Source organism: Sminthopsis crassicaudata, chromosome 4, assembly GCF_048593235.1.
Source record: "Sminthopsis crassicaudata isolate SCR6 chromosome 4, ASM4859323v1, whole genome shotgun sequence".
Classification (NCBI taxonomy): domain Eukaryota; kingdom Metazoa; phylum Chordata; class Mammalia; order Dasyuromorphia; family Dasyuridae; genus Sminthopsis; species Sminthopsis crassicaudata.
In genome coordinates, this window is record NC_133620.1 from 6,683,966 (window position 1) to 6,711,015 (window position 27,050).

The 27,050-nt window shown below is 37.7% G+C and overlaps 1 protein-coding gene across 12 annotated transcripts in view; it reads right to left on the reverse strand.

Annotated features, from left to right (window-relative positions):
• The window catches only part of LRRC7 (leucine rich repeat containing 7), a 561,937-nt gene that overhangs the window by 243,688 nt on the left and 291,199 nt on the right, over nucleotides 1-27,050 (reverse strand). For all 12 annotated transcript variants that reach the window (XR_012481825.1, XR_012481824.1, XM_074265661.1 and 9 more), the window contains one exon: nucleotides 22,255-22,311. Coding sequence is in view for 10 of the 12 variants with exons in the window: in XM_074265661.1 (XP_074121762.1) it covers nucleotides 22,255-22,311 (57 nt within the window). In the remaining 2 variants the exon portion in view is untranslated. The remainder of the gene's footprint in view (nucleotides 1-22,254; nucleotides 22,312-27,050) is intronic.

A 27,050-nucleotide genomic window follows, 5' to 3' on the forward strand; every position in this document is an offset into this window, starting at 1 on the left:
GACTAGCTAGTATCTATGCTCCTATGACTTGCCCAATGTCCCATAGATGATAATTTTCAGAGCCAGAATAGGAACCCAGGATTTCCTGACATCAAGTTCATGTCTTAATCCAATAGAATACTGCAAAGCCTCTTTATTTGGAGGATAATTGCTTTGTGTCCCTGGCAAAGCACCTAATCTCTCTATGGCTAGATAGCTCTTTAAATCACAGGACATTTGTCTCCAAATCATTCTGCTTTTACCATTAATAATTGGTCTCCATTCTGTGTACTTTGACTTCTTCATCTGAAAGCTGTCTCTTCCTATCTTTAGACCATTTATCAGTTGGGGAATGACTTGTATTCTTTTAAATTTGACTCAGTTCTTTGTATGTCTGAGAAATGAGACCTTTATATGAGACACTTGCTGTAAATTTTTCTCCTTCAGCTTTCTTGGCTTCTAATCTTGGTTGCATTGGTTTTCTTCATGCAAAATCTTTTAAATTTAATATAATAAAAATTATCCATTTACATCTCATAATACTCTGTATTGGAACTATGCCCAAAGGGCTATAAACTGTATATGCTCTTCGATCCAACAACACTACTACTAGTTCTGTATCTCAAAAAAATTTTTAAAAAAAGAGGGGAAAGAACCTATTTGTACAAAACTATCTATGGCAGGTGTGTGTGTGTGGGGGGGATTGACAAAAATTAGAAATTGAGAGGATGTACTCAATTGGGGAATGGCTCAAAAATTGTGGTACACAATTGTGATGGAATATTATTATGTCACAAGAAATGATGAGCAAATTGATTTCAGAAAAAGCTGGAAAGATTTACATGAACTGAAAGAGAGAATGGAGCAGAACCAAGAGAATATCATACACACTAGCAACATTACACAATAATTGTCGGTGACTTAACTGTTCTCAGCAATACAACAATTCAAGACAATTCCAAAGGACTCATGATGAAAAATACTATCTACCCCCAGAGAAAGAAGTTCTGTCTGAACACAGAGCAAAATGTATGATTTTTCACTTTACTTTTTCAGGGTAGTTTTTTTTATTGTATTTTCTTTCCCAAAATGACTCATGGAGATATGTTTTGTATGATTGCACATATTCAACCTATATTAAATTGCTTGTCATCACAGGGAATGGGAAGGGAAAAGAAGGAGAGATGGAAAAAAATTGAACCTTAAAAATAGTAAAAATTGTATTTATATGTAATTGGGGAAAACAAAATATTATTCAAAGAAAAAATTAAGCAAAAATCTATTTTTAGTAAGAAATGAATGTCAATTTTTTCCTTTTTGGAAAAAAATAATAGAATCAGAAGGTAGTCTGGTGGAGTGTTAGGAATGTTGGTCTTGGCATCTAGGGATCCTGGTTGAGACTTTATCTCGACATTTATTGGATGTGTCCTTTAACTAATGATGTTTCCCTTAGCCTTTCAGAGCCTTGATTTCCTCATTTATAAAATGTGAATACTGATACCTTTGGTACTTATTTCAAAGAGTAATAAGAAAGAACAATGAGATTGTGTATATCAAATACTAAAAAAACCCCTCAACAACTGTAAAGCTCTCTATAAATGTCCATTATGATTCAAATATAATGAAAAACACTGAGAAAAAAACAATTGAACATTAAACACAAATTCTTCCAGATATTGCAGAGAAGTAAATCTCATTTACAAATTAATTTTGAATCATTAATCGTGATACTCAATAATGAGCACATATTGCTTTTTCTTTTACTCATGTCAGTGATTTATTGAATCTCCACCGAAGCATGAATTCTAGATTTGTAATGATGAATAAATGGAGAAGGAAATGGCAAAGCACTCTAGTATCTCTGCAAAGAAAACCCCAAATGGGGTCATGAAGAGTCAGACTGTGACTGAACAACAATTGATGAATCAAAGAGGTATATCTTTTGCATATCCATACTATGCATACATATTCATACACTTATATATGTATGTATACAATATATGCTTATGTGTATATCTCCTCATTAGAATATAAGCTCCTTGAGAGCAGAGACTGTTTCAATCTTGCTTTTGTCTTCTCAACACCTGGAACAAATCTACCTAACACATAGAAGATGCTTAATTGAATCTTGTTGAGTCATGGATTCCAGTGCAAGTTAATGTATTTTTTAAAGTTTCCCTTTGGCCAAGATTTTGTACGATCATAAATTTCAAGCCAGAATTGCTGGTAGGGATTATCTCCTTTAATCTCCCTATTTTACAGATGAAGAAACTATGGTCCAGAGAAGTTAAATGATTAATGTAAGGTCACAGAGCTTTTAAGCTCTGACTCCAAATTTGCCATTCCTTCCATTGTAGCATGCTTGCTTTCTCTTTCATTTCTCTCTTGCCTTTGCCCTGGGTTAGGATATCTCACAAAATTTCTTCTCTTAATTGTCTAGCTATTTATTTCAAGTGCCAACATTTATTTTACTAGCCAAGATCTTTAGAAGAAAAATGTGTTGTATTAATTTCCTGATGGCAGCTGAAGTAGAACAGAGTTCCATTATAATGGTGCTCATCACAATCAAGTGTCTGATATATTCATAAATTAAAATGTCTCCTGCGGAACAGTAACTACATACAAGATGTTTGATAGAACCCAATCAATCTCAAATCATATGTCTGTTCATACAATCCCCTGATATGAGCGTTTCTCCTTTAGTTGCCTTTGGGCTTCAGAGATAACTGGGTGACTTGATTTCTCTTATTGTATGGTCTTTCTCTTAACTACTATCCTGAAGTGTTACCAATAATGCCCCAGCTGCACTAGGTCTGCTCCTGTAGGGACTTTTTTTACAATTGCTCACCCTATAGTTACCTTTGGCAACAACAAGGAAGCCATAACAATTCACAATGCACAAGAACTAAATACCCTGGTGTTTCTTTAAATAATTTTTTTTCTTAAGAAGGGCATGACAACAATAACTATTTATCCTCATGTGTAGGAGGGACTAAATTTGTCCTACTTTGCCCCAGAGGACAGAATTTAGAAAACTGGGTAGAAATTGCAAATGCAAGAAACTGACTTTGGGTCAGTGGAAAAAAAAGAAAATTCCTAACGATAAGTGTACTCTTCAGTATTTGGTTCCATTTATTATTATTATTATTATTTTATAGCTTTTTATTTACAAGATATATGCATGGGTAATTTTTCAGCATTGACAACTGCAAAACCTTTTGTTCCAACTTTTCCCCTCCTTCTCCCCACCCCTTCCCCCAGATGGCAGGTTGACCAATACATGTTAAATATGTGAGAGTATAAATTAAATACAATATATGTATACATGTTTGGCTCCATTTATTGCATCTCTTTGAGACAATAAATCTGTATCCAAGTTCCTCTACAGATAAGTTACAGAAAGCGATCATCTTATTTTATTCAATACTGATAAGTTATAGTCACTTCTAGTCATGACAGTTCTTGCTCCTCTTGGGTTACTCTCAGATTGTCAATGTCCTGTTTACTATGGGTCACTCCCCTGAATGCAATACTCCAAAAATAGCTTAGAAGGCAGAGTATGGCGAGGTAACCACTTCATTCCTGGATTTACAAAGGGCCAAGGGGCAGGTCATCTGTCCAATATCTTTATGCATTGAAAATGTACTTTAAGGCTCCAATGAGCAAGCTTGATTTAAAATCAGGCCAGAGTCCAAGATTCTGGTAGTCAAACATGTGAAATCACAGAAGAGATAGATTAGCTACTTTATTTTTCCCTATAAAGTGTCTGGGGTAAAATAATTCTGATCATAATATTTGAGGCAGATCTTCCCCCAACCCTTCTCTTCCACTAATCTTTTGAATATCTTTCAGTTGCGGACAGTTCCCTGTCCCTGCTGAGTTTTCATACAGGAAACAGCTGTGTTCAATAGGCAAGAGAAAATGCCAGGATTGGGTTGGCTACAAAACCCATTTTTCACGCTACATTGGCCACACTGGTCTAGTTGTACTGATGAATTCTTGTTTAGATAAAGAATTTGGTGAGATACTCCTCTAAATATAAAAGAACTCTACAAATATTATTGGAAAACATTTCTATCCCCACAAACAGATGCCATGATGACATGTTCTTCCATAATCTGTTCTCCTTTAATAAGTCATTTGCCTTTTTCTTTATGAAAATAACCAGCAACATTTTAAAAAATGATACAAACCCAATGAAAGACAAAGTGTTTAATTTTTGAATGCTATTTAATTAGAGATTGTTTTTTATATTTATAAATACTCCAATGGACATAATGAAAGTTTCAATTTAGTTAAAACCCTTAAAAGAATTCATCCATCTAAAGTTGCATTGGAAATTGTCTGGATAGGCAGAGAATTTATGTCTAACTTTTCTAATCATAAATCTGATGGATACAAAATGCTTCTGGTTAGAATTTTTGGGAACATAATATAATTCTAAATATCAAATATTTCCTAATGGCCTTGGAAATGCAAGACACTAATTAATTTTATTTTGAAAAACATTGCTCATAAAATTATGAAGCTCATTTTATAACTAGAAGGAATTGTTAAATCATTATTTGGGTGTTGTAAATGTGAACTCAGATGCATAAATCCTTTGAAAATGTCATCATTTAGGGGAAAACTAAAAAATCATGACTATAAATTCAAAAAGGTGATTAGTTTAAAGCTTAGAGTCCTTATAACATCATGGCTTTAAACAGTGAAAGACAAAAACAAGTAATCAGCATGGCAGAACAGGGAACAGAGCCCTTGGGAAGATGGGAGTTCAAAACATCTTGCAGATATTTTTTGTATGGCTTTGGATGGATGTGCTCCATCACTACTTCTGTGGCCATATTAATATGTTATTCTGACATTACAGTGTAAACTGTAATGACGAGCTTTTACCCCGAGAATGAATAATTACATATATATGCATATATACACACATACACATATAAATATCTAGATCTGTACACATACTTATCGATAGATTCCTATCTAGATATGACTAAAGATATAAGACAGCAGAAAATTAATTCCCAGCCTCCCACCATAATTAAAACAGAAATCTAAAAAATTGCTTTTATTTAGCCTACTTTGTTGAACTAACCAGAAATAACAGTATTTCTTTTGATAAGGCAATAGGGCATATCTGAAGGATCATTGGACTGGGAGCTGGAGGCCTTGAGTGACCAGAATCACTGAACCTCAGAAGTTAATTTATCCCATTCCTGAATAATTATCCAATCTCCAGCAGACCTGAAAAGTGCTTATAGAAGTAGAGCATTTTCTGTAGAATAATCAGTGAGAAAAAGAATCTATTACTTACTACTATCATTCTTTCCACTTCCAATAGTTATAATGGAATGTTTTCTGCCTTCAGGCAGTTTATACTCACTGGTCCTTGACTTCCTCATCTGAATAGTGAGGTCATAACTAAGGTTCCCTCTTGTGCATAATAGGGCAATTTTCCTCCTCAAGAATTTTCTTTAAATAATAGATATAGCAATAACTACTAATATCCATTGGATCTGTGATCTCATGGGGATTTACTTCATCAGTTCTGAGAATGGCTCTTCCACATGAAGCAATGTGGTATATTAGATGGAATACTGGAATTAGGAGAACTTGGGATTATACCAACCTCAGATATTTCTTGGAAATGTGATCCTGGGGAAGTCATTTCACCAATCTAGATTCAGTTTCTCCACTTGTAAAAGGAGGGTTTTGGCCAGATCACTTCTAAGGTTACTAAGTCTGTGATCATTAGAACAAAATTTGTGTATAATGTAGGATTTGGAAATGCACCATTCTTCATGTACTTTGACATTACAATAGGAAGCCTTTTGGGGTTGGAAGGTCCATGGAATGCTTTAAACAGATCATAATAACAAATAGAGAGAGTACTAATTGGAATTATCATATTCATTTTAGAAATGAAGAAACTAATAGAGAAGTGAGTAGACTTACCTATAACCTCATAATTAATAATCTGAAAATGGACTTGAACACAGGTCTTCCTAAAATTCAGCATTTTACATTATATTTCAGTGGTTCACTGGAAGAATAATAATTGGTTCTTTCAATATTATTGTTTTAATGACATAGTGTCTGGGACTCCGGGTGATCTGGCTTTATGCAATGGGAAAGTCATTGAATCTCTCAGTGTCCTATACAGCTCTCTAACAATGTGAGCTACAGAGAAAGTGCGAACCCACCTTGGTAGGGAGAATGTTTTTACTTTGGAGTTCTCTCCATCAGAGAACTAAACAATAGATTTGGACAAATATAATGCAAATCTCAGACTTGATGAGTAAGGAACAATAATTATTTCTTATTCTTGCTTCATGACCAACTTCTCTCCTTTTCCATCCACACATGTCCCTGACAATGTCTCTTTATGATTTTTTTTACATGCAAATCATCACTGACAGCAAGGATCACTCTACTCACAAGTAATCTGCATCTTTCTATTGCTCTGTGGGCCACCCGTAAGTTTGATTTGTCCAGAGTTATGGTATTCCATGTTTAAAGTCAAGGATCATCACTGGGAGAATAAAGTTATTAAAGAGATGAGCATATGTTATAATCAGCAATACAGGGTCAGTGAAGAAAGAGCATAATTTTTGAAATGTGATGTCATCTGATATGCGATATGTGATAGTATGTGGTGATATGATCACCACACACTATTTTGTAGCACTTTATTGCTTTTCTGCTGTATATGTCTAAGACATGCATAATTGTAAATTGTAAGTTGCATAATTGAAAGGTGATTTAAAAATTTTAAATGCTTCCCAAAAAGGCAGATGATTTTAGTTTTGTTTGGGTTTTTTCTAATATTCAGAATACTTTCTTATGCTGGTTGACCCCTTGTTAGGATTACTAAGTGAGAACTCAGGTTGTCTGGATGGTGACAAGGTGAGAATTCAGGTTTTCTGGACAATTACAAGGTGAGAACTCAGGTTGACTTGATAGAGGGGGCAAGCTCATTGGCTGGGGTGGTTCTTCCCAGAAGCCCTTGCATTATCCCACGCCCATTCTCTGGGAGGATAAAAAGAGACAGCATTGGGCGCAAAGGGCAGATCGGCCTGGAGAAGGATAAGAGCTGGAGGAGATTCAGAGCCAGGATTCAAGAAGGGAGACTCTCTGCATTACATCAGGCCTGACGGGGCTCTCTGCAGGAAGGGAAGTCACTTCTTTGGACAAGAGTTAACAGCAACTGCCTGGAGACAACGGTTCGTTACAGGAAGAAGAATCTGTCTGAGAGATTTGAGTAGACACAGCAGATCTCTTCCCAGAGAGCGATCCAGCAGCTTCTAGAGACGATAGCTCGCTACAATTGGCGCCCAACGTGGGGCAAGGACATTTGCTTATCCTGACAAGAAGAGCTAGTCCAGACCTTTGCAATTTGGCGCCCGAACAGGGACAGACACAGTCCTGATTCCAGTGGAAAAGCTTCCGATCTAGATCTCAGTCTCTCTGACCCAGAACCGTGAGTAACGAGGAAACTTTGTTAAAGATTAAGTGAGCGTGCTAATAGATAAATAAGGAACTTAACTTGTTAAGGGCTAAACCAGGAATCTCTTATAGCTGAAATGGGGCAGATGTTAGCTATATTCAATCCCTGGACCTCAGCCGACTCAACCTCAGCCCCAGACGCAACCTCAGCTCCATTCAGGAGTGGTACTATAGAGAGTATAATCAAGATAATTGAGGAGCAGAGTTTACTTGTAACCTGGGTACAGATTGCTAAACTCTTGGCTGCATTAAGACACACATCTCCTTGGTTCTTAGAGGAAGAAAAGATAGATGTAGATAAATGGAAGCTAGTGGGATATGAAATGAAAGAATTTCAAGCAAAAAATGGGCCTCGTTCAATTTCTGCAGAAGTATTTTATATCTACAACATAGTTCAATTAGCCTTAAACTATCAAGCAAGTTGTAGGAGAAGGAAAAGTTCTAAAAATGGACAGAGGAGGAAGTGTGAGGAAAAAAGGAAAGATCAAGATCTTTCCCTAGACCAAGAGGATTTAAATGAGGAATTGTGGTATGATTCTCTTGAAGAAGCTTCAACCCTGCCTAGAGAACAGATTATTGACAGGCCCGCATCAACCCCACCTTCAGAGATGGAGGAAGAAAGAGGGGAAGAGGCAGAAACACAAACAGAATTGCCTGTGAAGAAGCCTAAGCCTATGACAAGATTAGAAAAAGCATTGGTTAAAGCTAAGAGAGAAGGACAGGATATAAGTGATTTTATACATGCATATCCTGTGATTGAAAATATTGATTCTGTAGGTCATAAAATGAGAAGATATGCACCTTTAGATTTGAATAAAATTAAGGATTTGAAAAAAGGTTGTACCCTTTATGGGGCTACATCAGCTTATGTCAAAATGTTACTAGATGGTTTGTCTTATGAAGTCCTAACCCCGAATGATTGGAAATCCATAGCAAGGACATGTCTGGAACCTGGAGAAAATTTATTATGGCTTGCGGAATTTCATGAATTATGTAAAATTCAAGTCAGATGCAATTTGGAAATAGGAGTTAACACACAATTCACTTTTGAGCACTTGGCTGGTGAAGGTCGGTATGGAGAGAATTCGGAACAGATTAATTATACCATGACAATATATGAACAAATTGCTAAGGCTGCAATAAAAGCTTGGGGTGTCCTCCCTGGACAGAAAGATCGCGGAGAGGCTTTCACTAAAATACAGCAAGGTCCCAATGAACCTTTTGCAGATTTTGTGGGACGTTTGCAAACTGCTGTCAAAAGAACTATTGGAAAAAATTCAGCTACAGAAATAATGACCAGACATCTGGCTAAGGAAAATGCCAATGAGATTTGCAAAAGAATTATATGGGGATTAGACAAAGATGCTCCTTTAGAGGAGATCATAAGACGCTGTGCTACAGTGGGAACAAATGCTTTTTACACTCGGACAATGATGAATGTGGAAAGACAGGGTCCCTCATGGCAAGGGCCTTCTAGAGAAACTCGGCGATGTTTTCAATGTGGAAAAATTGGGCATCTAAGAGCTCAGTGTAGGTATGGAGATACAGTGAGAAGACAGGGTGAAAGAAGACCTAAAACCCCATGTCCAAAATGCAACAGAGGACTCCATTGGGCATCAGAGTGTAGAATAATTCAGGGAAATGGGATGAGGGGCCCAGGTCCAGGGCCCCAGGCAAAAAAGACTTGGGGCATGATGGCAGCTGATGTTACACCTAAAGAGCCTTTAGAAGGCCAGGACTCTGATTTAATCAATCAGCAGAAAAGCAATCACATGGTAGAAAGGGATTACCTGATAAGTGAGCCAAAAGGCAATCAGATTGTAAAAATGGATTACACTTGGGGAGAATACAGGCCTTTTAAACCAACAGGGCTGTGTCCAGTGCAAACAATTCCAATGTAATTGCCAGATGATGAGAAGAGATTTAGAAAGTGGTAAATAGAAGGTAATTAGATAGGTTAACTGCCTGGGAGAGAGGGTTTGCTTGTATTTCTTCAGCAGGAGAAGGAATCAGATGGGTGCCAACGAGTCATATTCGCCTTGTCCATCAGAGAGAGACAGAAAAAGAGAAAGGCCTCAAAATAAAGGAGAAGATCTAAGAAACATCTGACACTGAAAGAGCATGGATAATAAGAAGACTGTTAAAGAACTTTAAAAACCAGCAGGAATCATTGGACTTCCTCACACAAGATGAGACTAATGGACAATGGACTTATGGACATTTATAAATTTTCAATTTATGATTATGTTATATACTTCTAGCATGTGTTACGTTACTATGTTACTATGTGCTTATGTAATTTATGTAATTATCTGTAATACTTCCCATATTGATGGATTTATGTTTCAAGGTCATGACTGTCCTATGTTCTAAATCAAAAGAAAGGGGGAGATGTTAGGATTACTAAGTGAGAACTCAGGTTGTCTGGATGGTGACAAGGTGAGAATTCAGGTTTTCTGGACAATTACAAGGTGAGAACTCAGGTTGACTTGATAGAGGGGGCAAGCTCATTGGCTGGGGTGGTTCTTCCCAGAAGCCCTTGCATTATCCCACGCCCATTCTCTGGGAGGATAAAAAGAGACAGCATTGGGCGCAAAGGGCAGATCGGCCTGGAGAAGGATAAGAGCTGGAGGAGATTCAGAGCCAGGATTCAAGAAGGGAGACTCTCTGCATTACATCAGGCCTGACGGGGCTCTCTGCAGGAAGGGAAGTCACTTCTTTGGACAAGAGTTAACAGCAACTGCCTGGAGACAACGGTTCGTTACAGGAAGAAGAATCTGTCTGAGAGATTTGAGTAGACACAGCAGATCTCTTCCCAGAGAGCGATCCAGCAGCTTCTAGAGACGATAGCTCGCTACAACCCCTTATTCATTCCTGCCTAATGATCATAAAAATAATAATATTTACATATCATTGTAAGGATTTTTTAGAGAAAGAACTTATTGTATCTGAATACAGATTGAAGCATCCAGCATCCTCTCTTTCTTTATATACAGCTCTCTCATTGTTTAAACCTAATTTTTCTTGAGGGTTTTTATTTTTATTAGAGTGGGAGATCTATGTTTTTCCCCCCAAAACTTGACTTTTGTGGAAATGTTTTGCATAGTGTCACAAGTGGTTTATTAATTATTTATGGGGATAAAGGAAAGAACCTAGAACTCAAGATTTTAGAAGTAAATGTAATTTTTTTTTGTTTTGAATGTAACAAGGGAAAAACACTAAATAAATAAAACAAAAGCAAATTACCTACAAACAAAGTCACAAAGAGAAGTGCAGACTGAGGACAAGGCCAGTAAAAAATTCCTAGAAAAATGTCATTAAGAGCTAAAAATGATAATATAATGAAATGAGACTACTAGAGGAAAGAATTAGAGGCGGGGGGAAGAAAGGGAGACATAAGAGGTAAAAGACTTGGAATAAGAATCAACTAAAAGCTTAATCCTAAATGTATAAATGTTGCCCAAGAAATAAACTCCTTCAAAATCAGAATGAATGAAATTGACATTAATGATGTCATGAAAGAACAAGAAATACTAAAGCAAAAACTAGGAGAAAATGTAAGGAAACCAGTATCACTAATAACTAACCTGGAAGATAAATCATGGAGACAGAATTTACTCACAGGGTTACCAGAAAATTGACCATGGAGAGAGAATTTAACTCATAGTATTATCTGAAAATCATGACCAAAAAAGAGTCTGAATATCTTCCTTTAAGAAATCATGACAGAGAACTTCTCAGTTTGTGAAGGAATTAGGAAATATGGTGGAAGCAGTACAGACCAGACCAGTTTTCCCCTATTATGATTCTTCCAAGAAAAGCCTAGAAATAGTTCCAGGTTATGAAACAATCAGGAAACAAAAGAAAAAGAGAAAAGAGTGAGTGATGTTTCTAGTCTGAGGACAGAAGTAGGTCTGTGACCTACAGGGAGATGACACCCCCAGGAGATTTTCAGTGTAGTTAAAATAGTACACTGCTTAAAAACCAGTGTAGTTGGGTCCTTTAGCTCTGTGCTAGGAGAAGATTCTGTCCAATCTAGTTAGGACAAGGACTTCAGAAAGCAGAAATGGGAGATCAAGTCAATCTTATTACCAACATTCTGGAACTATTAGAGATCCAGTGTAATCTGATAAGGAGATCTGAATCTAGGGGTTTTGGAAACATCCGTGCACTAATGAATAGAGAAAAGAAAGGCATTAGCTTAAGGCTCTGAACTGGGCTAGAACAATGCGGAATCTTAGATTTACTCCGCTACTCAGGACTAAGGCTGATCGCTGAATGACCAGAGCAGGAAGCTCAGACCTAGGGAGAACTAGTAGGACTCTAGATCTTCAGAGTTTTTCAACTATCTTACATGGGCTAAGTTAAACACCGGAGATGGGAAATCCAACTAGGGGCAAGTCTACAGTTGTATCCCTCAGACGCAAGTCAGGAGAAAAGGCTCAGAATAGGAGATCACCTCAGAGAAATTTAAAAATGAGAACTCAGGAAAGCATATCCCAAATCCAGAATGATCAGGTCAACAGTTCAACTACAGAGGAACCATAGCTGGATCACACAAGATTTAGCAGCTACTGTCATAAAGAAGTAATCTAAGTGATATAATTGGATGGTTGGAATAAACTATTCCAAAAGGCAAAATTTAGACATTTAAAACAAAGAATAACTTACTCAGAAAAGCTGAAGAATAAGGTTCTTATCAATCAGCCTTATCCTTCCCCCACTTTGAAGCACAGACAGTGGAATTTTTCCCTATGTTGGCTATACATGGTCTTTGAGGCTCCTTCCAGACCTGAGTCTTTGACTAAGAAAAGACTCTTTAAAATCATTGCCATTGATAACTGCAGGGGTAGTGGCCATGCCCTCCAGACCCAGGCCACAACCTGTAATGTGCTGTTGTCTCCAGAAGCTGCTAAATTGCAATTAAAATTGATTTAATTGACAATATCCTTCTCCAAAAAACTTCATCTCTATACAGTCAATTTTTATAGTTTCATCTTGTATAAGAGAACCTTTAACATTGAAATGAAAGGATATATAAAACAGGAAGCAAATGTTCTCCTAGCATTAGTATAACATGCATTATTTATATCCAAAGTAAAGGATTTACTTTGTATCGTTAAATAAAATCCTTCACGAACCTGGTAGAAATGGCCATGACTTTGGACAGCCTGACACTCTCACTTGTAAATGGGCATCTTGTGAAATGACCGCTCGGGGAGGGGGGACCTGAATTGTGATCACTAAGAGAGCTCTCCAACTCCAAAGGGGTCATTGTAAAACACTAGACAAAGTAATGCTCCTTCCCCTTTCCCATATTTACCTTGGCATCGGAATTCAAAGGGAAAGGTGTTTTGAGGAAGAAATGGTTCCTTGATTTGTTTTCTTCAGTGTCTAGCACAGTTCCTGGCTACACAGGAGAAACTTAATAAATGTTTATTGATTTTGCCTGCAGATAAAATACTTCCTATTATACAAACAATTAAACAATGAACTGGCATCTGCTTTTGATCTTTTGTAGCAGATATTTTCAAATGCTCATTTATTATACTCATATTTTCCTCCTTTTTCTTCTCTTAATTTTTATACACTATGTGAAAGAGCTGGGATTTTACTAAAGGGGGGAAACACCTCCACAGATCCCAGATTTCAACTAGTCTGTGACTTAGTTAATAAAATCTAGGCAGTTGCTTCAGGTACATCAAGGATAAGTGACAGTGCTTAAGATTTCACAGCCAGTAATTATTTGGGGGAAAAGGGCTTTCACCCCAGAAACTCCTGTCCGTGTGCCATCCATTCAATATCTCGTTCAGTCTCAATGACTATCCTAAAAGGTCCATACTAATATTATCCCTTATTTTACAGATGAAATTAAAATGGAAGATGTTAAGGCTTGCCCAAGGTTATATCTATTTCTACTCCCTCCTTTGACCAATTTGGATGAAAATGATGTCAGTGCTTCCATCCAACAGCCCATCCTTTGAGCCCTGTGATTTCTACATCTTTAATATCTCTATATAAATCCTCAGTTATCTGGGGATAAATATCACCTTCATTAGTAAGAATTCTTTGCTGACTTCTCATCCAACAAGCACATCATTTGTCAGCCTCCCCCTCTCATTTCTGGTCATCAGGTATGGTGGAATAGGGGCATGTGATCTAGATTTCAGATTGAGAGGAGTGATACATTACTAAGAAGGAGCTGCTGAAGGCCGATTTCAAAATGAGAGACATGATTTTTTTTTGCTGACCCACAATTTGAAATGATTCATTATGTGGCAGCCCCTCTGGGCTCACTTTCCCCCCACTCACATAGCCTGGTTGGATTTCCAGAGGGCTACTGACAACATTTGTCCTTAAGGTTCCAGGAGTAACCTTGAGGTTTTAGGGATTTCTCCTACTGCTTGTTTGTGAACTCCATGTCTCTCCCCTCTCCTTTTCCTCCCTAACAACCCTTCCCCAATCTGGCATAAATCCCTGCCATTCCTCGGACACGGCTGCTGATCTTAACAGGAAGTCTAAATATTCCTGCACTTTGAAGATTCACAGGATTATCTTAGCCTATTGCCAGTTGTGGGCATGGAGGGAGAACTCGATCATTCCCTGATCCCCCCACTCCCAAGGTGTTTTCCCAATCACTACCACTGAACTGGCTCATTGTTAGAAACTCTTGTGGAAATATCGACATTTCTGAACTTATACACAGGCTGAAGTGTCTGATTTTTTTCAACTAGTCCCATTACATTTCCTATCTGACTTTATCTAATGATCAAAATCTTTGATTTCTCCCAATTCCCTCCAATTGATATTTTTGATCGATTTGATTGAAAAGAGTTGTCTAGAGCTTCCCTGAAGGCATTAATTTCGGTTGGGAATGCCCTTAGCATGGTTCTCACAAGGTAATCACTTCAATAACTTTAATTCAAACATGTCCACACACTCATTACATTTCTACAATAAATGCCAATGGAAAGAAGCTCCAATTTTATCAAGATGGACAATTCCTGGTGTGAGCCCTCTGTCAGTGAAGATGGGGCACAATTAGGAAGGAAATTGTGGGTGGGAAAAGCTTGAGGTGCAGAAATGTATGAAGCAACATAACTGGTAGTGTTCTAGACAGGTGTGAGTCCAGTTCTAACTGTTCTGCCATGCATGTCACACACACACACATACACAAAACACACACACACACGTCACCACCACTAAAACTGAACTTGTCAAATCACTGATGGAAAGGACTTCCCTCGAAAGTTATCTTTCGATTGCTCTGCCATTTAGAGTTTTCTGTACAAACAATACTAATGCAAACAAGATTAGAAGGGAAGTAACAAATTGGGAAAATATTTTTAAAAGTAAAGGTTCTGACAAAGGTCTCATTTCCAAAATATATAGAGAATTGACCCTGATTTATAGGAAACCAAACCATTCTCCTATTGATAAATGGTCAAGGGATATGAACAGACAATTCTCAGATGATGAAATTGAAACTATTTCCACTCATATGAAAGAGTGTTCCAAATCACTACTGATCAGAGAAATGCAAATTAAGACCACTCTGAGATACCACTACACACCTGTCAGATTGGCTAAGATGACAGGAACAAATAATGATGAATGTTGGAGGGGATGTGGGAAAACTGGGACACTGATGCATTGTTGGTGGAGTTGTGAAAGAATCCAGCCATTCTGGAGAGCAATCTGGAACTATGCCCAAAAAGTTATCACTGTGCATACCCTTTGACCCAGCATTGCTGTTATTGGGCTTATATCCCAAAGAAATACTAAAGAGCGGAAAGGGACCTGTATGTGCCAAAATGTTTGTGGCAGCCCTTTGTTGTAGCTAGAAACTGGAAGTTGAATGGATGTCCATCCATTGGAGAATGGTTGGGTAAATTATGGTATATGAAGGTTATGGAATATTATTGCTCTGTAAGAAATGACCAGCAGGAGGAATACAGAGAGGCCTGGAGAGACTTACATCAACTGATGCTGAGTGAAATGAGCAGAACCAGAAGATCGCTGTACACTTCAACAACAATACTGTATGAGGATGTATTCTGATGGAAGTGGAAATCTTCTACATAGAGAAAATCCAACTCACTTCCAGGTGATCAATGATGGACAGAAATAACTACACCCAGAGAAGGAACACTGGGAAGCGAATGTAAATTGTTAGCACTACTGTCTATCTACCCAGGTTACTTATACCTTCGGAAGCTAATAATTAATGTGCAACAAGAAAATGGTATTTACACACATATATTGTATCTAGGTTATACTGTAACACATGTAAAATGTATGGGATTGCCTGCCATCGGGGGGAGGGAGTGGAGAGAGGGAGGGGATAATTTGGAAAAATGAATTAAAAAATTTAAAAAATAGAGTTTTCTGGGGGCCCTGAGAGGCTAAGTATTAATAATAATAACTAGTATTGATATGGTGCTTTGAGATTTCCAAAGTGCTTTACATGACATCTCATTTAATCCCCACAATCACCCTGTAGAGTAGGTGCTATTATTAAAATCATTTTACTGAGAAGAAATGGAAGCCCCACAAGATTTAGTGCAAAGCTCTACCACAGGTAGTGTGTTGGCCATGGAGTCAGGAGTATCTGAGTTCCAATCTGGCTTCAGACACTTATTAGCTGTGTGATCCTGGGCAAGTAACTTAATCTTGTTTGTTTCGGTTTCTTCATCTGTAAAATGGACTGAAGAAGAAAGGGGAATTTATACCAGTGTTTTTGCTAAAAAAAACCCCAAATAGATCATGGAGACTCAGTCATGAGTTAAAAAACTCAACAACAAAGATTTGGTCATATCCAGGGTCCCATAGCTAATTTAGAGAAAGAATTTGAACTCAGCTCTTCCTGATTTCAAGTCCACCACCTGGTGCCTTTTGCTCAGAGTCATAGAGCTCATATGAGCTAGAGATAGGACTTGAAACCAGGTCTCAAGGACCTGTGGCCAATTCTGTACTATAATACTAATAATAAGTCAGTCAATGAATATTTATTAAGCACCTTCTCTATGTCAGGCACTGGATTAAACACCGGAGATAAAAAAAGAAGACAATCAGGAGTCCTTGCTCTCAAGGAGCTTAAAGCCTAAGGGAGGAGACAACATGGAATTAACTGCACAAATAAGCTGTAGACAGGAGAAATTGGAAATAATCAGCATGTAACGTGGAGTAATTTAGATGTAAAAGGCCAAGTGACTTGGTTTTGGTAAATGAGATCATTTGATCCTGGATGTACTTCCCAATGGAATTCTTGAACCATTAAAGGACATAGGCAGCTCCTGGCATTGAAATATTAAGGAATTGTATAAGCTGGGTCTAAAATCATCATAAGAAAAAGAATTGCTGACTGAGAAATTTCACAGTCTCCCTGTTGCATTCCAGAAAAAAACAGATATCAAGAAGTCTATGATTTTCATAGGAATCTAGAGTTGGTGATTTTTCTGGGGAGCTCAGTAGCCAGCCAGATCAATCTGAATCATATGTTTTCTCTATAACATCTCTGGTTATCTAATATGTATTGATGTTTCCAATATTATGGCCACACTCCCTCTTGGATAGTCCATTCAATTTTGTGAACATCTCACATGATTATGAAGTTTTATTATATCACAATGAGTGGGCTCATCGCAGTGGGTGCTAGATAAATCATACTTAGAACCCCTAGAATGTGGAAGCCTCATGCTTTCTCTGGGATGGGCCCCTCATTACAACCTGGCTTTATCTTGGCTAGCTATCAAATCCCAATGGTAGACTACCATTATATTGTTACATTCAAATTATCTCAGTATTCCTTGGATGAACTTTTTGAAGTCAAATAAATTTTTCCTATTTTCTATTCTTGAACACCACATCCAATGCATTTTGATGTACACAACCAGTAATCCCCATGGTAAGGTGTTCATGGGGTAAATTATATTTGCATCATCACCCACTCACAATAAATACCACTTTGTAACTTAAATACAACCATCAATTAACAAAAACAAAAGAAAAAATAACACCACAGGTATTAATAAGATGAATTACAAAGCATACAGTACCTTGGATCATTCTCTTCAAACATTGTGGGAAATGAAGTTAATCCACAGCAAATAGGAGGTGCACATTTACAGGTACTAGCAGGGTAGCACACGAGAGAGGGAAACTCATCCGTGCTTAAGCTAAGTCCCAAATCTGGACTCCAGGTTTGGATAATATTGGTCCATCAGGGAATATATACATTACAAGAAACTGAGCTTCTGTTTACCATGCTATTCTTCAACTGAGAAAATCCTCTTTTTTTCTCTAATCAGGACATAGAATTCACAAACTTCTTCCAATTTATAATTTTTTCTAAAAAGGTACTTAGAAAAATATATATTTTTTAGAATTATAGTACTCTTAATATTAATTATTCATAATAATTAATATTAAAATTAAAATTAATAGTACTCTTTAAGATGAAGAGCTACAAAGCTCATCCAACTGATTATTTCTGGGTTAGTCACAGCCTACCAGCTGACTATTTATTCACTTGGAAGTTTCATTGTCCAATCAGAATGGAGCTTCCAGCACAACCCAGATTGACTTTAAATCAATTCACCTGGATATCAAAGCACCTGCAAAGCTTTCTGCTTTTTCTTATGCCACAGGTGGCAGCAGAGAGCAATAGGTTCTTGTAAGAAGTTTTACCTCTCTCCAATTCAAAGTGGTGCTGAAGGACATAACTGTCCCTCTTTATCAATGAATTCCCTTCTCTGTTCCTCCAATCAAGAATCAATTGGTAGAAATCTGCCACAGTTTCAACAGAATAACTTTTCAGCATCTTTCTCAGAACTTTCTCTACAATTTACTGGTTTGAATGAAAGCCTCCCAACCGCTAACTCTCCAAACTTTCTGTATAAAATTGGCAATTCCTTTAAAATCATATCTCAGCCTCCAAATTATTATATTGTTTGTCATTTTTAGTTTTTATCAGTTTTAAATAAAAGTTATATGTAAATGTGCTAGTTCTACAGTACACAGTGTGGTCTAATATATCTTTGGTGTTCTTGAACGTTTTTTTTTTTTTTTACTCATTTTTTTAATAAATAAAAAAATAAATAAATAAAATTTTAAATAAACAAATACATTTAAATAAATAAAAATAACTTTGCCTCTTTATAATAACCTTCACAAGGTGATATACTTTTATTTTCATAATTTCATTTTTGTCTCAAACTTCTCAAATTCTGTTTGAAGCTATGTTTCTTCATCTCTTATTAAAATAGTTATTTTCCCTTCCCTTTTGATATTAAAATGTTGATTTATAACAATTGCAATATCTTACCTTCTTTTTGATGTAAATATTTTTATTTATACAAAAATACTTTTTAATGGCCCTTTAATTTCTAAACTTCTCTACAGGAAAAATATCTTAAAGGAATACCTTATTTTATATTTGGAAGAGAGCTCATATCTTCAAAAGGCAACTTTGATGTTTGGCACTGTTTGCTGCAAAAATAGGTTTATAGATATATATGTAGATATGTGTGTGTTTGTGTAGTTTTAAATATAACAATTTTGAGGTTTTATTGGTCTATACCTGTGAGGTCATTACTGTATGGAATTTCTAGTATGGAAGCTTACTTCACCCACAGAGAGAAATAAGCAACTCTTAGAAAACTACATGAAACACTGAGTGTTTGTGAAGTGCCCAGGGTTAGGGTCACAGTTCAAGTTAGTGTGTGTCTGGGACAGAATGTGAATCCAACTTTCTGGTTCCAATTCTGATTGTCTATTCGCTATTCTATGTAACTGATCTCTAACACCATCAATATGCACAAAATCACAATTTCTCCAATCATTTCTTCTTTGACTTTCTTTGAAAACCATAAAATACAAAAGAGAAGATTTTTTTAGAAAATGCAGTTGTTGGTGACATTTTGAATAGTAAATAAGAAGCTATCCAATGAGCATTTATTGAGTAACTTTTATTAAAAAAAACAATGTTCTAGGAAATGGGGACTCAAAATAATCATATATAATGAAAAGATATCATGAAAACATACTCAAGAGTCATTAAAAACAAGTCTTTCTCTATGATTCTCATTCTACAAAGCTAAAAATTTTACTCAACTTCCCTCATTTCTTTAGTGTTAAAACTCTAATTTACGTAAAACCTTCTATCAGAAATGAGCAGGACCAGGAGATCGTTGTATATTTCAACATATGATGATCATTTCTGATGGACGTGGCCCTCTCCAACAATGAGATGAACCAAATCAGCTTCAATAGAACAATAATGAATAGAACCAGCTACACCCAGGGAAAGAACTCTGGGAGATGACTATGAACCACTACATAGAATTCCTAATCCCTCTAATTTTGTCTGCCTGCATTTTTTATTTCCTTCACAGGCTAATTGTACACTGTTTCAAAGTCTGATTCTTTTTGTTCAGCAAAACAACTGTTTGGACGTGTATACATATATTGTATTTAATTTATACTTTAATATATGTAACATGTATTGGTCAACCTGCCATCTGGGGGGAAGAGGGGAAAATTAGAACAAAAGGTCTGGCAATTGTCAATGCTGTAAAATTACCCATGCATATATCTGGTAAATAAAAACTATTAAATTAAAAAAAACCTTCTATCAGCAAAACAAAACACATTTCCTTTGAAAGTATAAAATGATGAACAAATGCAAGGTTATATTTTCAAGTGCTTCCTTGAGTTTTTGGCTTTCTTTATGAGTATTATTACAAAATTCTAAATCCTAAACATGATTTACCCACAGTATTTATAGACATACAATTCATTAAGGAACCATGCTCACATTCTTCCTAAAAATACCATAACTTAGGAATGGTTGTTTAATCAAACATCTTGGGCATAAACATAAATAGTATAAGCCCAGTAGGACTGGTTAAGATCTACAACCATGTGATATGCTCATGCTTCATCTTATCTCTTGGACTAAAGTATGTATTAATGAAAATTGAGGAGAGGTAACTATTACTTTCTTTAGTTTCTTCATATTCCCAACTTTTTGATTAGGTCAAGGAGAGTGGCTCCCCACTCCCATTGCCAGCATTATTTTTCCCATTGCTGACATTATTTCTCTGATGTTTTCCTTTTCGGAAAAATTCACAAAAAAAGAGTAAGAGATGGAACCACTGGCAGTAACGACACTCAAAGAAGATTGATACTTGAGTATGACCCATATCTACCCCTGTCTTTGCCCCTCACTGCTGCATAAAACTAGTTTCACATTTTACATTATTATTGATAGTTATTGATAGAAAACCACACAGTAAACATGTCTGAAATATATTATTGTCTTATGGATGAAAGAAAAAAACTTCCAATAAATTTGAAGCTATTTTATTTAAAGAAGATGCAAAAGCAAAATGACCACCCAGGTTAGGTTTTTAAGAAGAAAGATATAAAGTAGTACTTCTTCTCTGGAATAGGACACCACTATATTGAAGCGAAACTACCTTTTACATCACAATGTTTTTGTATTTAAACATTGCGAACCACAAGTAAGAAATCAACCTGATAAAATAAATATTTTATCTTATTTTGAAAAAGAATACATATCCCATCAAATTTCAGAAATTAGTGACTTATTTCTGTTTGTTTTGCTTGGAGTGTTCTCCCTTCTAATAATTATAGAAATTCCCCATCCCCATCAGCAACAACTTCTGCCCAAATGACACCAGATAGACCTAGGAATGACAGCACCTCCTAGAATGGATCCAATCTTTACAGCCAGCTTCTGGAGATGCAGCTGCTGTTCATGAGGAGCCAATAGTTCCCACCAACTTCCAACAAGTGCCTCTGATAGAATTGACAAGTTAGTCTAGTCACTCTGGGAGAGACAAGGGAAGCATCATGGTTCATTTCACACCATTGTCTAGACCACTATCTGTAAGAGGCTCTGGACCTGAACCTCCTGGGGGAGAGTTGAGACGCCTTTGTGTCAGGACCCACCTGAACCCGGATCTGTCACCGTGGCAACTGTCCTGGTAGGATCTGGGTGGGTGCAGGGGAGGCACAGTAAGGACTGGCTCCACCTTCAGGGAGGAATCGGGGAGGAGTCCAAACTCAGACGGGGAAAAATGCGGAAAAGACAAATGGCTATAAAAGAGCGAACACGGAAGGGCTCAGAGAGACACTGCTCACTTGTAACTTCAATAAACATCACTGTGTTCTATCCACCTTGGCTCTCTGTCTGGTCATTTCCTCCTCCCGTCTCAACAAGGAGGGCCGGAGACTTCCGAAACCCTGTCGGGTCGGGGAAGCTGGAAGAGGCAGTCACTGTTGAGGTTCCCTGGGACTGGTCCCGGCCCCAAACAACTATCTCCCCTCAAAACTCTAGTGGAAATAGCCAATCCTCCAAACCTCGGAAATCTCAAGACTTTGAGCCTATAGCCATTCCCTAAGGAAGCAGCCACAGTGAAGATGGCAACTTCTCCTGCAGGTGTGACCACCACAGCTACTAAAGATCCAGAAAGAAAAATCATTGCTATCAAAGACCTTGGTCCAGTCCAATGGTTCCACATCAAAAACTGATATGATTTTATAACTTGGAATGATTTTGGAGGAGAAGGAAGATGGAAATCCTTCTTTTAGAAGCACATAAGCTGAAATTGAAATGCTATGGAGAAAATGAATGCCCCAACCTTGAAATACAGAGATTGTTATTTCTCCCATTAGCTGAAAACAAAAATTTTAAAAATTGCACATCAGACTTTAACAAAATATGCGCTCACTTACTTTGGTAGAGTTTTCAAGTGATTTTCTCTTAATTCCAAGATCCGCAATTTGACAAGTCTACAGAAAGAGAGACAAAGTTGTTCCTTAATATATTCATATGACAAAGTCGGTCAGAAGTCAACATGAATGACTTTTATCCTCTTATTGCCTGGAAAGAAAGGGCCAAGAAAATGGGTATCATGTTGACAGTTATAAAAGAACTGTTTTCGATGACCAACAACAGGGCCCAGAAGACTATTAACTTCTTTTGTAAAGGAAACGGGCCTTCCTAAAGTTTGAGTAACTTGCCCAGGACACATGGGTAGGCAATTGCAGGATAGGATCACCAAGCCTAGGGTTCTAATTCACAATCTGGCTTTTTAATTAATTAATTTTATTTTTTTGTTGAGGCAATTGGGGTTAAGTGACTTGCCCAGAGTGACACAGCCAGGAAGTATTAAGTGTCTGAGGCTAGATTTGAACTCAGGATCTTCTGACTTCAGGGCTGGTGCTCTATCCACTGCCCCAATCTGGCAGATTTTTATGCTCCTCTGACTTCAGAGCCAGAGGTTTTGATCCTGCTTGTATACTGTGTCTTGGGTCACTTAGGTTCTCTCAGTCTCATTTTCTTCATTCATCAAATGTTTGGGTTGGATTTGGTTCCTTGAAGTTTCCAGCAATCACCTACTTTGTGAATTGATGAAATTTCATGTTTTGATGAGCCATCAGCTACATAATCCTTCTAGGTAAGTCATTTCCATTTCACAGAGAGACCTGGCACAGGGAGCTTCCTCACTAATGAAAGGACACATCTGTTCCTTCCCTCCCCACAAAGTCCATGATTTCTGTGTTTGGGACAAGAATTCCATTCATTTAATCAACAACTCAAGCATCTATGGACTCTGGTGCTATAGGAGGGTGCCCTTAGGTAATTTACTATCCAGGAGGGAAAGGACATTTTATTTAAATAATTATAAAACAAGGTATAATTTGAGATCTTGAAAAGGAGCCAGAAAGAGGTAATAATAATAAGAGCATTTCTATAGCACGTTCTATGTGCCAGCCACTTGCTAAGTGCTCTGTACATATTATGTTCTTTCAGCCTCACTAGGGAGAGAGAGGCTGCTCTTGTTTCCATTTTATAGATGAAGAAACTGAGGCAGAGATAAATGACGTTTTTTGCCCAGAGTAGTCACACAGCTAGTAAGATCTGAGATTGGATTTGAACTCAGGTATTCTTTATGGGATGCTTGAGGTGTAAAGTAAGTACTGTTTTATTCTTTTTATTTGCATCTGCCTGAATTTAGCAAAAATCCTGGGTATCTAATGATGGATTATTATCGATGGACAATTATTAGAAAGTTAAAGATTCAGATGCGTGCTCCCTTTTTATCTGACCAACCAACTCATTAGTTTAGCTTATTCTTGCTATGAGTTGTCCAGACTCAGGCTGCAGAAATTTGTTCTTTGCTAATATTAAAGAGTGAAAGGCTGGAATGGGGTGGAGAAGAATCCACAGCTAGTGTTTCTTCTATGCCATCTCTTATTAAGAATTCATTCTCTGAAGATTGCTAAGTGAGAAAATGAAAAGGGAGAAGAAGGTCCAAGAGAGACCCATGGGAACACATTGATTAGTGGGAGAAACCCACAGTGGTATAAGCTCTTTCTTGTGGCTGTTAGAGTCCTGTTTATTCAGGAAGAACTTTATTTCAATAGCTTTTTAATATTAAGAAAAAGTAACTTGAGGATAAACCAATGAAAATTGCTCTTTTATAAGAAAAAAAGAGTGAACATATGTAATTTACTAATATGAGTTTATAAAGGCTTAAAACTTTTATAAGTAGTTTCAAATAAAGGTTTCTAATGTTTGAAAAAAAAAGAATTCATTCTCTGGTTTGTATTTAGGATTAAAGACATTTTCAGTTTCTTTGTTCCGCATGTAGGATTTCACCTGGGCTGTCCAGGTCGGACAAATCTCTCCTTTAACTACTTCCCAGGTAGAGCCATCTGCTTGGTACGGTAGTTGACCCCCTCTCTCCTCCCTCTGGCCATATGTCCATCTTTGCCTGCTTTCATCTGTATCCCTCTGCATTGACTTCCTTTTACAAGAAACTTCTGTCCCAGTTCCATTCCTTTCTAGGCCCCAGGTCCTTTCTTCCTTACACACATTTTCGGTTTTCTATCATGGTTTCTGGACTCTATATTTGGTAAATATTTTTGAGAATTCAGCACCCTACTAGGAAAAATCATTCCCTAAGCATTCAGATAGCCTCATTTACTTTCCACCTTTTGAAAATATTTAACAGAAGAGTGGATCTTTGTCACTTCGAGGACTTGTTATTTTTATTAGCGCAAGGACCCAGCTCTCCACCAATTGAGATACTAACTCTCTCAATTTAGCAGATGGTCTTTGAGAATTGCTATGGCTGGAATATTTACTGTAAGCAGCACACCTGGGGATGGATTCTCAGAATTTATCTGAGCAAAAGGCCCAAAGAGCATTGTCCAAAGCCTTTTCCTCTTAGCGGGATTTGTGATCCTCCATTATAGACGTCGAGGACCAAGAAGACCTTGTATACTACAGTGGAGCCTTGAAGGAGAACTTCATTGGAGAAGTGTGATGATATTTCAGAAATACTTTTGATTCAACAGAAAAACTTTTGAGATAAAAACAAAAACTTTGGCTCTAAATGTTTCTCTCCTAAGTCTAAGTAGCAGGTTAATAATAAAAAGGAGGGCGAAAGGGGAGCTGGATTGGATTACAACCAAGAAAGCATCCAACCCCAAATTTAGGTTCCTTTGATCCTAAAAGACAAAACTTCTTAAACTGTGGGGTTGGATAACGGAATGTGGGGGTCATGAGACTATGATTTATTATCAGTATTTTATTTTATATACCTATCCACCTGGGGTAAAATTTTCTCAGGTGAAGAGAGGTCATGAGCAAAAATAGTTGAAAAAGCTGTGTCCTAAATAGGTCCTGAAACTCTGGGCTCTGTTTTCTAGGTGTTAAAATCCGAATACTACTGGTGCTGTCTTCTCTTTATGCTGTGAGAGAACATTAATGTTCTCCCCAAAAGATAATTGTTATCATGTCCATCAAATGAATTTAAATGAAGCATGTGGAAGTGATTTCTAATAGGAAAGCAATATCGTTCAGTGTTTATACATAATGTATGCATTTAAAATGGGTGTATATATGTAAATATATAATATCCTGTCAAATAAAACTCTATAGTTTCCTTTCCTATAGTTGCACACCCATCTACTTTTCTATGTCTATGCATATAAAATATTAGCGACTTTTATTATTTAGAGTTCAGGCTCTCTTTTCAAATTTTCCTACAGTCATCCTTTTAATTCTTTCACCTGAGTTTCCTATTCCTTACCTGGCAGACCTCTGAAAACAAGACAAAGGGAATACCCAAAATAATACTGATTCTACTCCAGGGCCGCCACTTGGCATTCTGTTCCTACGCATTTGTCCGAGGCCTTGCCCTTGGACCCCTCCCTTTCTGCCCTTGAATCTTCTTTCTTTAAGGCTTATCTCAGGTTCCACCTTCCCTTCAAAGCCTTCCCGGTGTGCCTCTGCTGCCAGTGCTCCCTCCTGCTGCTAGTGCTCCCTCCTGCTGCCCTTCCTGGGTCCTGAGCCTCTGCTGTGCTCTCCTCCCCTTCCAGTCACTCACTCAGAGGTCAGGAACCTCCTCCTGTTGGAGACTCTTCTCATCCCTACGGTCTCCCCTCTGTTACCCTACACTGACATTGTAAATATGACTGGGCATTTAGTAGTGTCAGAACATGCTGGAACAGAAGCCTCTTGAGGGCAGAAACTGTCATTTTTGCCTTTCTCTTCCTAGAGCCCAACAGTCTGACACACAGTTGCCTACTTAGTTTTTCCTGATTTGAATGTGGTTCTATGGTCTTTTTTTTCTTGAAACAAATTACTCTCTCTCCTCCCCTCCTCCTTTCCCTTTCCTTCTTCTACCCCCACTTTCCTCTCCATTCCTCCCTTCCTCTTTCTCTCTCTTTGTCTCTTGGTCTCTCTCCCTCCCTCAGCCTCCTTCCCTTCACTTCCTTCTCTCCTTCCCTCCTCTCTGTCTCTCTGTCTCTGCCTCTCTCTCTCTCTCTCTCTCTCTCTCTCTCTCTCTCTCTCTCTCTCTCTCTCTCTCTTTTTCCTCCCTCCCTTCCTCCTGCCTCCCTCCCTCCTTTTCTCCTTTTTTCATTCCCTCCTTCCCCCTTCCCCCTTATCTGTCTCTCCTCCTCCTTCTTCTTTCTCTCTGTGTCTCTTTCTCTGTCTCTTTCCCTCTCCCCCTTTCTCTCTCTCCCTTTCTCCCTTTTCTCTATCCCTCTCTCTTTACCTCTTCTCCCTCCCTCTCTGTCTCTCTATTTCTTCATCTCTCCATCCCTCCATGATACCCGACCTTCTGTATGATTTAGTAGCCCCTATTTCTATGAATCTGAAGCTCCCTGCACAGATAATGCCTAAGAGGAGACAATACAGGGCAGGCACTAGCCTGCCTTGGCAGAGGAGCTTCCTCACCTAGGACTTCCCCAGACCAGTGATATCCCAGGTGTAGACACTGGGCTATTACTTAATGCTGCAGTGCCAGTCCACATAGAAGACGTGGCACTTTTGTAGTAAAAAGTCACACATTTTCCTTAGTTGACAAGTTATTCAAAATCATTTGATAAACTTGGGATATTAGAGAAAAGGAGAGTGATTAAAGGAGCTGACATTTTGATGGCACCTTTTAGTTTGAAAAGGTTTAGAAAAGTGTACAGGTCTCATTTATTAGGGATTGCCAGGCAGTTAGAGC